Genomic DNA, 15,909 nt, shown 5'->3' with positions numbered 1-15,909 from the left:
TTTCTGAAAAGTCACATCACAATTCACAATATACCTGTTAAAACCTATTAAGACAACATAATTCAGTAAATGAGCTTGACTGTGTAAATAATCATCACTACTTTCAAACCTAAATTAAGCAACGCATAAAAATAACTTTATTTTCCATCTGCCCAAAAGTTTTGTGTGCCATTAATATACTCTAAAACCATTCTCAACCGTAACAGGAATTTAAGTATGGTCTCTAAAAACTTCACATTATATAAGCATTTCTGATGATCTTACAGGGTTTTTTTTTCAGAAAGAAAACTTAGTTTTAAACTGTCAAAGCTTCTGTTTTCCACACACAGTCCTTTTCTGTTTCCTGCACACAGGATTTCTAGAAATCACAGATAATTTTAATGGAAAGTAAAAATGCTGTATTCCTTACACTCTGAGCTTCTAGCCACCTTGCTGAGATTCTCAGCACCAGTGCTAATATCAGGATGCAGATATTAACTTAAGAACTGAACTAGGCCGTCAATGCCAATTCTTTTGTAACACACAAAATAAACCCCAATATTTTTTACCTATCTCTAGCTTTGCCTGGACTGCTTAGTAAAGGAAACTGAGAGTATAAGAAAGGACTGCTGAGGGAAGGACAAAGAATCACATTATTCACCAGGGTTCTATGTTCCTTGTTAGAGATTCTCTGTGCTTACTAAAGCATCTTCTTGCCTGGTTAAAACCACACTTTTTCTCTTGTCTTCCTCTGTTACAGTCTGACTCACCTGTTCAAACAACTTTGCTATCTTGACAAACCTCAGGTGATTCTGAAATCTTCGTGCAGCAAAAGCATAAAGTAGAGGGTTAATGCCACCACAATGCTGGCAATGAGTCGCTCTGATCGCCACTTAGATTGGTAAGTCATTCTGCTTATTCTTCTTGCAACACACATGTAACAAGTGCAAATAATTAAAAAAGGGATTACAAAACCTGCAAGAGTCTCCAGCAAAAGATACGACACTTTCTGTCCATTAGAAGAGTAGTTGCGACATGTGTATAGTAGTTGACAGTTCATTTCTTCTGTCTCCTGAAATGGAATGACAGAAATGCCAAAAGTAATAGGAACCAAATGAGGAACATGATTAAAACAATCTTTTGTTTTGTTAATTAACCATTAACCGCTTCAAGCTCAGTGCTGTAATTAAAAATATACTAGCATACACGCTGCAGTAAGTAATGAAAACCAGTGTTTTGCAGAGGATGACTCCAAAAACCCATGAGTCAGCAAAGGAGTAAATCCAAATTGGTAAAGTAATCAGTACAACGACATCTGCAATGGCCAGGTTCAAGATCAGAAGGACTGAAGGAGATTCTTACTTCATTTTGGTACAAACAGTCCAGATGACGATACAATTTCCAGGGGTCCCAATAATAAATGACAAGCTCAGTACTATGCAGACTACTGACCTCACAATATTCTATATTGAGCGCATACTGCTTTCCTCAGCTTGATTCATGCTGGAAATTCTTCAGTTCTTCTTGGTTGCTAATATCTTTGGTACTTTGTGCCCTGCATTTACTCTGTAACTTGAACTTGAAAGTTCTCTAACTGGTCTTCTGAAGACTAACAAAGCACATGAGCTCACATCTTCATGTTCACACTTGCAAACATCTGACTGCATATGGCAGTTCCTGTTGCCCAGGAAAACTGTGCACTTCTGCATACAAAGTGAAAATAAAGATACAGTGCAGCATCTGACTTTGTTTTTAGTTATAGTAAAACATACTTCAGCATATTTTACACCATGCCAGTGGTCTTTCAAAAGAAGCTTGCTACTTTGTTCAACTTCTGATCTAAGCAACACCTATGAGGAGAAAGCAACCCTCTTTATGCTATTCTACTCATTTATATGAATGAATAACACTTCATAAAAGTCAGAAAAGAGGGGTGGCAGATAAATCACGAATGTGCATTATGTTTGACATGAAATTCTATCCCAACGCATGAAAAACTGTGCTTACTGCCTCCATGTAATCTTCTATAATTCAGCAGGAAACAGTTGAACATGCTTTAGAAATATGCTGGCATAAAGGAAATCAACATTTTCTTATACTGAGACACTGCTGGTACAATAAAGCGGGTGGGAGTTGTATCTCTAATGCTCTGGGAAACTGCAGTAATTTAGCCAAACAATAACCATCAGAATAATCTGGATATAGGGTTATAGGAGGAAATGCTCTACGTCTGAGAAAAAACACATTATTATGTCGTCCTCCTCCTGCACCAGCAATGGGCTATGGCTTTATCTCCTAAGTAACTTGGTAAGTCCTGTGTGAATCCTAAGTTCTTCAGTGTCTGGCCAGAGAAAATGAAAATATTTTGTTATCCTGATGTCAAAACATCTTCTGAAGTTCATTTCTAAAAAGTTAAAGGAGGAACTAGATCAGCAGCACACATGGAAATGGTCAAGAGTCACAGAAGTGAAACTGGATGGGTATTTTCCATAAAAAAGATTCACAGAAGAAGTTATGTGTAGTGCTCTTAAATTTAAGATTGTATTACAGATCATTTCCCTAAGTGCTGAGGTAGAATTTTACAAAGCTGGCAAATGCAGAGTATGATACTAAGTTGAAAAGTATCTTTCACCATGGCAAAAGGGTTGCATCACCACCACCCCCAAATCAGCTTAGCTGGTTTTGATCTCATAAGAGCATAATGAGATCAAAAGCAAATCCAGAATAACTCCACTAAAGTCAAGTATTATCGCTTCAAAATGCTATTTGTGTAACAAATATTTTAATTTGGATTTAATCTGTTACATGATTCCAGTTCCATTTAATATAGATTGGGTGGGGGAAAAAAACCAAACCAGTAGTTTGTACTCTAAAGGGATTTCTGAAAACCACTTGTGATAATCAACTAATGAAGGGAAGTATAGGCAATGTCTTTTCTTCTAAGGAAATCACCTTTATACATTTCATTATTTCTCCAGAAGTAACTTTGGAAGAGCTCTGTATTCATTTATTGGCAGTGGCAAATAGAGACTGAACTAAGTTACAGATTTTTTTAGAAAAAAATAAAACCAAGGAGAGATGCCTGGTATCTCTGTAGCCCCAGCGCTACAGGACAGGCAGGTTCTTTTAGGTAAATTCTCAATCTAGATTATTATTATTGTATCACACACTTGTTATTAAGAATTTGACCTTGTTTGCAGAGGGCCTTGGTAACTCCAGATTGTAAGAAAGCTGTGCCGATTATTAGACATTCTGCTTAACTTAAAGCCATAGTTGCTAAAAATTCTGTGTAGCAGTAAGCTGTGCTATCTGCTAGAAATTGTAGATAACAATCAGCTATTATGTAATTAATTTTTTTATGTCATAGTAACTCTTTAATTGTAACTACAAACCCTCATGCTACCAGGGATCCTTAATAAAACTTGTACTTTCGTGTGACACTCTAAGAGTTTCCTCTTGAAAACTTTCTTTTTGGTGGCAAAGAGCATTTGTCTGTACACCTGTTGGTGCTGCTATTAGTACAGTTCTAATTCAGTGGTGTATGGATCTGGTTGAACTTTTGAAGCATCTATCTTTCCATTTTTCATAAATGTGTTTCTCCACTTCATCAAAGTTTGCTTGCCAGATGACCTCTGCTTCAGGCTGTATCTTTCATTTAAACAAGAAAACAAAGGAATAGCACAATTTCAGCAACAGCCTGGGAGTCTGTTTAAAAAAAAAATCCCAGACAGGTGTTGAAATGCTAAGACTTCCTTGTGTAAGACTGAAGACACGCTATTAGACCTAATATCACAGGTATTAGAGTTAATATTAGCTAGAGAGCATGTCTCTGAAGAGCTCTGCCTGTTGGATCTCTGTGAAAACTTTGGACTGTTTGTAAGCTGTCCTTAATATTCTCCAGAAGTGCCTAACCTTTACTTGTCAAATTTACACTAGTAGTACATGAACTTTATGGCAAATTTAACAAATATTTCCATTAACAATGGGAGCAGTGTAGCATGTTCAATAACATGCTGAACATGCTAGTGGCTGAACAACTCAGTATCTTCCTCATTCTAGTGAGCAAATGTGGGTGGGGCTTTTAATGCATGAACACGCAGTTGGACTTTTGACCACATAAGCTCTCATCTAATTCTATTAACAGCAGTGAAATTAGGCTGCATGTCTGTGTTTATAAACAAAAAGGTCTAAACCTGAAGTTTTTTTTGTGCTTACATATGTGTAGTGGAACAATTCAGCCATTAACATACCAAACTTTGAGTTTGTTACCTTGAGATTGGTGAATAACTTCTGAAAACTTTCCAAGCTCAAGAAGTCTGTGCTACTGCTAACAAAACATTTAAAACAGAATTTGATCTTTGTATGTTAGGGGCATGTTTCAGTCATCCTTTTAATGATTTATTTTTCTTTGCATGCAAGCATGGGTTTCCCCCTGGTGGAGGGTCTGTAATTTACACTACTACTAAGCATATTCAGACAGCTGCGCTTGGACCACTAAATGTAAATTACAACTGATATTTCCAGCTCTTGCATATTTACTCCGAGAATCAGAATTTCACTTCAAGATGCTAAGAATCTTTGGGCTAGCAGCCTCTGCTCAAATTGCATCATCCCTCCCTGCAGTAAGAGCATACCTGTAACAATTTAGAGTAGCTGATGCATGGGAAACCTGTGTTGCATACCTTGTGTGAATAGCTGTACCAAGAAGACTTTATAAATCCTCTCCAATGTCTTCTTCAGAAGGATATCCTGGATGTTTGTGAATGTAGGATAATGATCACCAAGTATCTCATATCTGCTGAGATGCTGGAAACTAATGTTAGTAACCATGTTTGCCTACCTATGCTGAAGGGAGGATGTGACTAGGCTCAACACCTTTGCTCTTCAGCCATTGAAACAAGGTAGTGTCGGCAGAATTGGCAGAGCTGGCTTATAATGATCTCGAATCAATTGTGCTATTAATGACAGTGTGAAAGTGGCACACTTTCATCAGAAAATTATGGTCTAGTACATAGCCCATGTAAATGTTGCTTTCTTGACTATAGGAAGGTCTCCTGTATACATGGGATCTCATGGTGTTTTGCAGCAGCTAATAATGTCTTTGCTCTGTGACTACTGAGAAGGAAAGTGCAGTGTGGGAAAAGGCATGTACCAGACATTTCTAAGGTCTTGCAAACACTGCTTGTGACACCAGTCCATGAGGCAGCAAGTACAAATGAGAACACTCTCAGCGCTGCTTTATCACCAGGGAAAATAACTTAGTGAAGAGCTACCCTGGGATCAGCTCCAGGATGTAATAAGAGATGTGTACCTTGCACTATAAATAGAAAGTTTGGAAGATTCTGTCCCATGTGTGTTATTGTTAATCAGTCATCTAATATTACAAAATTATTCCCCTTAGTCAGCTCAGTAGCAAATACTGATACCTTTATAGTTTGTAGACTGGCCAGAGAGAAGATCTCCTGTTTGCTATGTTCAGGGAAAACTGCTTTAAAACTTGTGATAGGAGGAGTGCTTACAAGGCAACTGAGGTACGTGCATCAGCACATGATTACATAATGGTACCTTTCTTACCCTAACAGAATTATTACAGACAACCAGAACAGGTTTCCAGCAGCTGTGAAACTAGTCAAGTGTATGGTGAAATATTCTCCTTGTACAGACATACCACGTTCATGAGAGGTGCTAATTAAGATAGTGGAAAAATGTATTTACAATTCTGACTATAGGAAGGAATATGAACAACAATGATGCAGAGATTATAGGAAAATTTAAATAGCGTCTCAACATTATTATGAATGTATATAGTTTAAATTTCCTTTTATTTATAGTTCAAACAGTAAACGCACAGATTTGTTACAATTTAAGGAAAGACTCTGGTCTTTCTAAATTAGCTATCACTAAGTTATTATTTGTATATATACAAACTGTTGCTAGCCAATACCTTTATCTACACAAACATATCTAGCATCACAATTGCTACTAGGTAAATCAAATACATTGTTTACATACTCTTCCTTTTGAGTAATAATTACTGATGATAAACACTGCTTGGATGATTTGCTGCCAAATGTTAATTGCTTTTTCCTTATTTAGCTAAATCTCCTGCCATTCCTACCTCATTTGCTGGGATTGCATGTATATATCATAGTACTATAGATCAACATGTCTTTTTGTTATCCAGCAGTGTAATGAAAGTCTTTAGCAGTGCATCTCTTTGTGAAGAACCTGTGATTAAAAAAACCCAAACCCATACTTTGCTGTATATGAACTGCAGCAATGGATGGTAGCTGTCATTTTGCACGTAAACCAAGGGTACACTATTTCCTACGGCATACCCTTACGTAAAAGGATTTGTCCATGTAGTTACGTTTTTTCAACACAGGGCGGCACTGGGTAACCATCTGTGCTTTTTGGCCAAGGTCGTAGGCTATGGAGGCATAGCCTTTCTATGCACACGGTGCACAGCGGTCAAGGCTGAGCCCTTCTTTTGAATAAGTTTCAAAGTTTGTGACTTAAATTTCAATATTTTTTCTGATTTATTGCTAACTTCATAGAAAAAAATCACAATGGCTTTTCTGTCTTGTAGATCATGTTATTTTCTACATACTCATATTTGTAGCTTTTTTAAGTACTGTTTTGATATATGTACATTTCCAATGCTACGTTTGGCTGCAACTAATACAGTAACGGCAGCTCCCTGTGCAACAAAAGTAACCTGGAATCTGATTTAATTTTCTACACCCTTGAAGTACCAAAATTTGGAAAGTTTGGCAATGATATGAACAATTGGTCCTTCATTGTAGTTTCCATTAGTGTGTTCTTGTAGTCTCTTTGAAAAGCAGATCGAGTTGCAAACACTCATGTTGTGAAACAACCCTGCTCAGCAGATTGGAGCTGCTTCCGAGTCTTATTTAATTCCTTTAATACATGAGCATTAAGCCACTCGCTTGGGCCCTATTGTGACACAAAGTCTTGGTTTTGTGTCCTTAATCATAAGGCTGGTTAACCGTGCTGAAAACTGAAAGACTGTACTAATTTCATGAGGAATATAGAGATTTTCTTCTGCTCTGTAGCAGCCACATAGGTGTGTTAGCTAAAGAAACTTGTAGACAAATGCTTCTACCCTGTCACTCAGTAATTACCATACTTGGTATGTCGTTCTGCACAGCTGGAGAAGCTTTCACATTGTACCATGTTGGTCTTCAGAATGATCTCGTCTAAGCATTCTTAATCTGAAATAAAAGTAATTAGAATTGGTTCTGTGATGTCACACACAGCTATAGTAACAGCTATTTACTTAACACATAATATATTGTATGGGAAAACTGTGAGACATGCAGTCTTCAGGCACGGGTAACTTCCTATCATTATGTAAAGTGAGCTATTGCTTCTGTAGAATTCATACATAATATTAAAAACGGCTGTGAATAATGATAACTTCATTAAATGAAGTAAGAGTTTTCACTGGCAAAAAGTGCTAGCACCATTTTCTCAGTTAAAAATCTTAATATTTACAGATTTTAACAGAATATAAAGCTAATAAACACTAAAGTAATGAGATCTCATATTATTCCTACATTTGACTCTTGCACTGAACAACATGATCTGGGTTTAGGCATTCTTAATTTTTATGTGGTTGAGTCAGAGCAGAAAGTCCTTGTAGCCCAGTGTCTTGTCTCTGCTGAAAGCCTAGGGGTGAACAAGCCATGTGTGACTATACTTGCCACACATACTCTCTGACATTCAGCCAATTACAGCTGAGGAGTTTCCTGAGCTAGGCATGATCACTGTGTGCTTAATAAAGCTTTGTGGATATTTACTGTGTAGACTTCCTAAGTCTATCCTTGAACTCGTGTAATATAAGCTTTAATACATGCTATGTGAAGAACTACCTCCTCTTGTTGTTCACTAGTCTCCTGTCAATTTCATCTGGCTTCCCACAATTTATATGTTGGAAGAAACAGTGAACAGTTGATTCCTAGCCTTTATTTGATTAAACCCTACCTGATCGGTCGGACATTTTTATTTCCAGACTGAAGAGTTCTTGCATACATGATCAATCCCTCATAGAAGCCATTCCACATCTTTCATCACCACTGCTGCCTTCTCTTGTCATTAAGTTCTTTTATATTCTCTGAGATGGAAAAACAGACTGGTTCTGAAGTTCTCAATTAAATTGCAGCATGCTGCACAGGGAGAATGAGAGAAATCAAGTCACAGAGAGGTCTCAAGTCTGTTTCACCCTGCTACAGTGTAAAAAGGAGAACAGCTTGGTTGTCTATCCTTAAACTGCTGTCAAAAAAAGTCCTTATTTAAAAAAAAAAAAAAAATTGGAATAATTTAGTTTACATTCAAGCCCCCAAAATAATAATTAGGGTTGTCTTTTTTTTTTCCTCAGTGCCAGTCTGTGCTTTAGAATTTAGAAGGTGTTTCAAAGGTCACTGTGTCATTCTCCCTTCATTTACTCCAGATGCTCCACAATCATGGAAATCCTCATGTGATGCAATTACCTTGTAATCCTTAAACCACAGGTTGTCCTCTGTCTGATAAAGGTTTGTATCTGCCTGCTATGTGTCCTATTCTGTGCATAAACCATTAAAAGTCAAGTATCATTTAAATATGCTGTTATTTGGTATTGTATGAAAGGCAGATTTAACTGTGTATGTTAATTTTTTTCTTGCTATCTTTGTGTCTTGTTATGCTCATCTGTGTGGGAAGCATTTAGTCTCCAATGGTGTTGAATGGTATCTCTTTTAACATCTATTATTTCCCTAGACAGCGACTCTATGACTGCTTTTTTCATGATTGCTGTTTTCCTGTCCTTTTGAGTTGCTACATACTGGCCAAGTTGTGCGGTATCTGACCACAATGTTAATAAAACTACTGCTACAGCTTTCGTGTCTTTGTTCCCCTCTGCAGTAGCTGGATGTATTTCATGTTGGCTTTACAAAATGTTTGCGTTGTGCAATATATCCTGATAGAGTGCTGGCTTTGGGCACATTTTGAGATCTGTTACTGGGTGAAAAACACACTACACTGTAGAGAAAACATGGCTAGGGCTCTTGCTAGGCATTGCTGCTGAGAATCAATTGATCATATTATTAGGAGTCCTCCCCCATGACTAATCACAGATCCAGTCACAAGTCTTACCTAAATTCTAGACCTCTGGATCAGGTTTTGAATAATGCTAGGCTGAATTTCTAGTTAAGGAGGTTTACTAGGTTATTGCTTATCATCCTGTAATACCATATTCTATACAAGGTTATACAGATATAAAGAAGACAACTGTAAATCACATAAAACCAGAACTGAAACAGACATTTAAACAGAAGTTCAATTTTATAAATTAGCCTTTCTATGTTATCTGAGAAGAGTTATCTTCTGTAAGCACAACAGAAAAAAATCAGCACTATCAGCTTGCCAAAATGAGGAAATTGAAAAAGATAGAAGCTTTGAGAGAATTCTTTTCTCCAGCTAATCAAGGCATCTTTGTAGCCCACAAACACAACAAAATTATTTTCACAAGTTATTTTAGGATGAGGTCCAAGTAGAAGAGTTGAAAATTGCCTCATGATGGTATATCCTTTAACAGGAAATCATGAGACCAATTCATATGCCACATGAAAGCTCATAGATTTCTTGCTTTCAGCAGAAATCTGTTTTTTGGCATGATAGCAGTACCCCTTCCCTACCACTTCTTCAGCATATAATCTGAGCAGTTTCCCTTCCAGCTGCCAAATTACTTTCACCGTACCATGAAGAAACTCTTAACAGTGTTAGTCTAGTAACATATTGGCAATGTAGCACGGCAGCAATATTTTCATAATCTCAAGGTATTTGTAGAATACTAAACTTAAAAAAAAAAAAAAAAAGAAAAATTGTTCCACTGAATCCATTTTCTCAAAATTTCTATGTCCAGCCAGTGTCCGGCAGGTTTCCCCTTTCTAACATGTCCACAAATTACTCTAAATTACCATTTTTTTTTAGTTTAAAATATGACATGTTAGTTCATTGACCCCTGTTCAAAACGCTCTTCACTCAGTGTTAATCCCATAAATGGGTTTGATGAAATGGTGGAATTTTAGTAGAATTGTCATTTTATATTTTCCTTACATTATTTGCCCAACAGAACTATCAGAATAACTGCTTTAAATTTGATCCTAGCTATGATCTGAACAAAAGGATTAGAATAATGGCTTTCAAAAGTCCCTTCCAACCTTAATTTTCCTGTAATTATATTTTTGCACTGACACGTTTGACACAGCCTGACACAATGCTACTCATGATGCTGCTGATTAAAGCATTTTCCCATGACATTATGTTCCATTAACCATTCCCAACTGCCTGTGTCCCTCAGCCTAGAAAGGAACTATGTCCTTACAGGAATGATCAAACAATACTTTCTAACTTAACGTGCCAAGTGGATGGGATAGTAAGTGTCTGTACACAATTTACATGCATTTATAGGCTATCTATGTCTTTCTTTGGAAAGTGGTATCAGCCAAACAGCAGATGAGGCTTTTATTCTTACATGCACTGACAGTCAAAACTGAGATCTGACTGGATCTTTCTTATTTGGTTCTTAGCTGTAGTCAGTTTTCCTACTCGCATCTAATTTTTAATGGGACAATCTTAATTTAAAGATTAGAAAATAAATAGAGGGTCTATTTACATTACAGCTCCACATCCAAGAAGACCACTCGCTTTACAGTGGGACTGAATGTTTCATATCCAAAGAGCCATAATTATAAAACGATGAAAAAAAAATATTCCATATTCCTTAAACTCAGTTGAACTGTCCTCAGTTCTTTTTTAAATGCACTCAGTAAAGAGGAACTCTCAGATTATGTATCAACTGAAGTCTCCCAACAACTATGATCTGTCAGATGTTTTTCCATCCTTCTGTGTTGGAACAATCTAGCAGGAGTTTCAGTTCTTCTGAACACACTTGTGTTTCTGTAAATGGATTCACTCTTGCCAGTGATCAGCTGGATCTAGTAGTAGCAATGTTGTGTCTTCTCACAAGTAACCTTGAGCTAGCAAATTTCTTAATCCCTGTATTTCTCAGGAACTTCCCTGACAGTCTGCCCCACTGGGATACCAAACAGGTGTGACCCTGAATGGAATTGCTTATTAAGCAGAAGACTAGTGGTCTCCTTGCCTTTTCATTATATGTGGGCTGGAATCCTGAAATGCTGCTGTTTGACTCATGCCACATGACAAACAAAATTTCTTTTGCTTTTTTTGACAAGTATGTCACTTTGTCTTTACCACTCTGGCAGTCTTGTAAGACAAGTTAGCCTTACAATACCAGCATGCTGAATCCTCTTTTTTCTCCAAAACTTCTCTCCACCTGAATACTACCTTGTCTGCAGGTCAAAACCCCCTTGTTAGCTCTCTGCCTCAGAGGGTGCAAACAGCTGCTCTGCACAGCAAAAAAATGTCAGGCTCTACCACTCACACAATGTGTTGGTAAGTTGCTGTAATTTACGGTAACTTGTGCAAGACTAAAGTTGTCCCTGAGGGATCAACCTACTCAGTTTTCATCACAACACAGATTATATTTTCAACTCTTTTCCTCATATATTCATCCTACACAAAATTGCATCTCCCCTTTCCATCTTCCTGAATGGTCTTTTATTACTAATTTCATATTTTACCTAGATTCAATTTTAAAATTCTTCAGTGGTCCAACCCAGAACACCAATCCTCTTGAATAAAACTCCCCGTACCTTAAGTATCAGCATTCTTGCTAAGAATTTCACACTCCCACAGCTGAACAAAATTCTCTTTAAGCAATTCAGCCTGTTAGTTATTAGATCTTCATAATTTACCACAAAGCTCTATTATGTGGATGGTTTACAAGGATGAATTGATTTGCTTTAGCAAAACATAAGCCAAAGGAGTCATATGATCTCTATTATACAGATTAAAGTTTTAAAGATAGGAGAGATGACAATGCCAGGATTTGTTAATTGTGGCTATCCTACCTTGGCAAATGGCTAGGTTCTGCTCTTCTAGTTTGATGTTCATGTAAGGCTGCACTTCCATACTCCCACTAGACAACTCCCCTCTTCCCTTCCTTCTGGCCCTGTTCTGCACTGTAATCAAACTTAGCCTGAAAGACACTGAGTTTTGGTTAATGTCCTAATGCCACTGAGCATTTCCTCACCCTGAGCAGTGTGAGGAACAATATGGAAGTGAATACGAAGTATTGAGGAAGCAGGGAGAAGAGAACGGAAGGGAAAGTATTCTTATAGCCTTGCTTCAGCCTGTTAAGAGTCTGTTTTGAGACTGTGCTGCTGTGCTTACATGCAAGTACAGCTGGAGCATTAACAAGTGTTGTTTAGCAAGTGCAGTGACTTTTTAGAACATCTGCCAACCTGTCCAACAGTGGATTTAAAAAAAATAAAACATCATCTTTGTTAAAGGTAAGAATCAATACCTTCTTCAGGCAGTCCAGCAGTGGACCCCTCCTCTGGCTAGTTTAACAAAACTGGGCTATAAATTGAACTGAATCTCTGGTATATTTATGGAATCTTCTATATGTAAAGTTTTACTCTGAAGAAATACTATTACATAACCTTGTGCTGCTATTTAAAAGGAAAAAAAAAAAGGCAAAAAAAGCCTCCTTCCAATGCACACTCAGCTCTTAAGAAAAACATACGTTCATGACTGTCCTCCTTTCAGGTCAGCTGCCACGTGTAAGTGTTATTACAGGTCAGTCACAACTGTACTAAAGCAGATTGTACAAGTATGACTGGCTTCAACTGGGCCTTAATTCTTCAGAAGGAAGGTATTAAACTTGTTTTTTGCCTCCTGAGTTGAGTTTTAAGAGCTGGCATTTGTTGTTCAAAAAACCCTAAACAATTATCTTGATCTGCAGACAGTGAAGAAAGATCATATTGGTGCTGCATGATTCTAGTGCTGCTTTTTCAACAGAAATTCATGTTTAAACAATGGCCAGGATTCCTACTGATGTAGGAAAACTTAGAACGGTAGAGCTTCTGTCAAGGAGCACTGGAAACCCTTGTGGTACAGGTAGAAGAATTATTGGGGGTGGGGTGAAATCCCAGCTTCTTCAAAAGATTCTCTATTCTCTAATGAAGCTTAAAACTGAACAAATGAACTATTTTGAATTTGAACTTTATGGAATTGGACTACTTGTGGCAAACTAAAAATGTATCACTCCAGTCTTCCTAAGTTCCTTACATCTCTGTATATGTTATTTTTTATCAATGCATAGGTTTATGGAGATTCCTGGATAGGCTGGACTTCCCACCCATTGATTCCTTCCTGGCCTTGGGAACAAGTTCAAAACTGTGCATATGAACATAACTTATTTAAAGCTGAACATAGGCTTGCCTGTGATGTTTGGGGTTTGGAAGAAAAGTCACAGGTTTGGTTTATAAAATTTTCCAAAGACAAAGAGGATTCTGGGGAATTCAAGAGGAGATGTCATATTGACATGTCCAGGAAAAAATGAAATGGGCAGCAGATGCTGTCTACACACTCAGTAACAAGAAAGATGATGAAAACAAATTGCTGCAAATCGACCCAAATATTATTTTTGTATACATAATAACAAACATCTTACTAAATCTTTTACCTTCTTTCTTGTTTAAAAGGCTCCTGCAAGTGTCTGCATTTCACTGTTCTCATTTTCATTAAGGTTGGATTCTGGGTCTCAGGGATAATTTTACTGGTGCAAATTCAAATGCAAAAACTGGGATGGCTGGTAAAGTCCTGTGAGGTGGTGAAGAAAAGATAGCACGTTTCTGAAAGATATGACTGGTGATGATTGTGTTAACATATTCTGAACTTGGTAAATTCCTGAAGGAAACACAGTAACAGTGGGAAAAGTGCTGACATGGACTTTTGCCCACACTGCAGATCTGTGCCAAGGCTTGGGTTCTCTTCTCATCTTTCTTTGAAACTTGCTGGTTTTCTACTAGTGTGTCCAGATCAGCACAGTCATGTTGGGGGATACTTGAGCCAATACAAACACTACTTAACTGGCAAGGATCAGAAGCAAACAGAGAACTCTGTTCAACCAAATAAAATATGTTTAAGCAAATAGTGATTTCTGGAAAACATTGTTTCTTTTAAATAACGAGTGTGTAAACTCATACTCAATTTGTGGGTTTTGTCAAGGCTACAGTGCAAGCACCCAAGGAGTCTTGAACAAGAGTCTTAAACAGTTAGTTCAAATCCAGAAACTATCAAACTACTGATATTTTCAGGTGTTTAGAAATAGTTTATTTCTGGTGCACTTTTTTTAAAGAATAATATTATTTTAAAAGACTCTTCATGCATATTAAAGTACACTCCACAGTGGTAACAAACTGGCCTCTGGAGTACAGATAATGATTTTTTTTCATTTCATATGTAAGTGAAAAAGGAGTAGTACTGCTTTCATCGGCAGTTTCAACTTTTGTAACTTCCTTTTTAATTTCTAGCTAGCTTTGGATACAAAACATGTGGAGGAAGCAGTACATAGCATGTACTTTGGTTAATAATAAGCTTGCTGGCATTCTACTGGTAGTTCAGACCTGTAGTTGTTTCTGTTATTTCCTGAATTTGTGTTGGAAGATGACTAGTAGAAAGAACTGTCCATGTGGCTACACATGGTCATGTTCCTGAATTGCTGCCCTGCTGTCAAGTCATTCTTTGTGGAGAAAGAGCTGGATTGCCTTTCTGACAAAACAGCACTTAGAAGTTACACTGACAGTATTAACAGCAGGATATCTACTGTAAAGCAATGCTAAGGAACTCTTCAGTGTGTCAAGGCTCCTGGTGTTTGTTGGTCTAAATGGTAACAGGCACTCAGCGTGAAAACAGACATTTGCTGTGCATATTTAAACAACCTTATGAAAGAAAAGAGCTCAATTTACTTTAGTTTTGAATGTGAGTCTTGATCTCAAAAGAAGACAACAAAAGAAATAACTTATACTACTTGATTTATCACCTGAATGACAGTTACCTAAATTGCCTGGACTTGCAGAGCAGAAGGAATAGCAATTATCCGCTTAGCAGGCTTTTCCTGGAGAAGCATAAGATGGAAAAGCTTCTCTTGAAGTGTGAAGATATTTCCAGATGCCAGAACAGCAGAGAGACTTGTAAAAGAAATATTAAGATTAGTTTGAATTGAGCATGGAAATGTCTCTGCGTTGTACCTTGAGTAGGACCAATAAGGCAATGCTTACAAAAAAGATGTGATAATCAAGGATACAAATAAGATCAATCAAACTGGTAAACACTGAAAAATGCAGGGCTTACATCAAGACAAAGAGGCCTGTGCTCCAAGAGCCCTACAGCAGAAATACCTATAAGCAGAAGACCTGCCTTCTGGTACAGGAAGATGAAAGTTACAGAGGCCATTCCTCTTTCTGTTAGCTAAGTTGGAAGAAAGACAGATTACTTTGAAAGGAGGAACAAAGACAACAGGCAGTGAACCTGCCCAAGATTTACAGAAGGTGAAATAAAGGACTGCGGCAAAAAAAAAAAAAAAAGTTGTATTATAATAACTTATTCCTAAAAGGCACAGAAAATCTATCCAAAACCTGTTTTGACATTATGCAGTGGAACCCATGAGATGTAGTTAGGACTTGACAGTTGTCATTCCTTGACTCTTGTGTCACAGCACAAGTGATCCTGGCCTTTGGACACATGGATTTTGAGGATTTTGAGTCCAGGGGTATAAGAGAATGACTGTGACTGAAATTAGTTTTCTTTAAATATAGTTCTACCCTTCCGTAAGGTCTTTTGCTGCATTTTGTAATACTTAATTACTATACCAGGGTCAATGCTGCAATCACTTTTATTCAGTCATACTTGCACAGCCTGTAGTTTGTTTCAGTAGGAAGTCATTTCAAGTCAACACTTGTGTGGTGACTAAGCACCTGTCTTTGGGGCAAGCCTTTGGGT

The 15,909-nt window shown here is 37.4% G+C and overlaps 1 protein-coding gene and 1 long non-coding RNA gene across 2 annotated transcripts in view; both read right to left on the bottom strand.

Annotated features, from left to right (window-relative positions):
- Positions 1–219: 219 nt before the first annotated feature.
- LOC133277208 (leukotriene B4 receptor 1-like) lies at positions 220–2,797 on the bottom strand. Its single transcript, XM_061468847.1, is given in 4 exon segments — positions 220–835; positions 838–1,086; positions 1,089–1,133; positions 1,136–2,797. Coding segments are annotated over 4 exon segments (816 nt in total). The 5' UTR covers positions 1,482–2,797; the 3' UTR covers positions 220–659.
- A 2,985-nt stretch (positions 2,798–5,782) lies between these two features.
- Positions 5,783–15,909, bottom strand: part of LOC133277301 (uncharacterized) — an 11,714-nt gene continuing 1,587 nt past the window's right edge. Inside the window, exons 2-3 of the long non-coding RNA XR_009746148.1 lie at positions 5,963–7,214; positions 5,783–5,860 (exon numbers count right to left, since the gene is read on the bottom strand). This is a non-coding gene — a long non-coding RNA (uncharacterized LOC133277301). The remainder of the gene's footprint in view (positions 5,861–5,962; positions 7,215–15,909) is intronic.

Source organism: Pezoporus flaviventris, unplaced genomic scaffold (assembly GCF_033815535.1).
Source record: "Pezoporus flaviventris isolate CSIRO_AGI_PZ_B2104156 unplaced genomic scaffold, CSIRO_AGI_Pfla_v1 ptg000054l, whole genome shotgun sequence".
NCBI lineage: Eukaryota > Metazoa > Chordata > Aves > Psittaciformes > Psittacidae > Pezoporus > Pezoporus flaviventris.
This window is presented reverse-complemented; position numbering and strand designations above follow the sequence as displayed.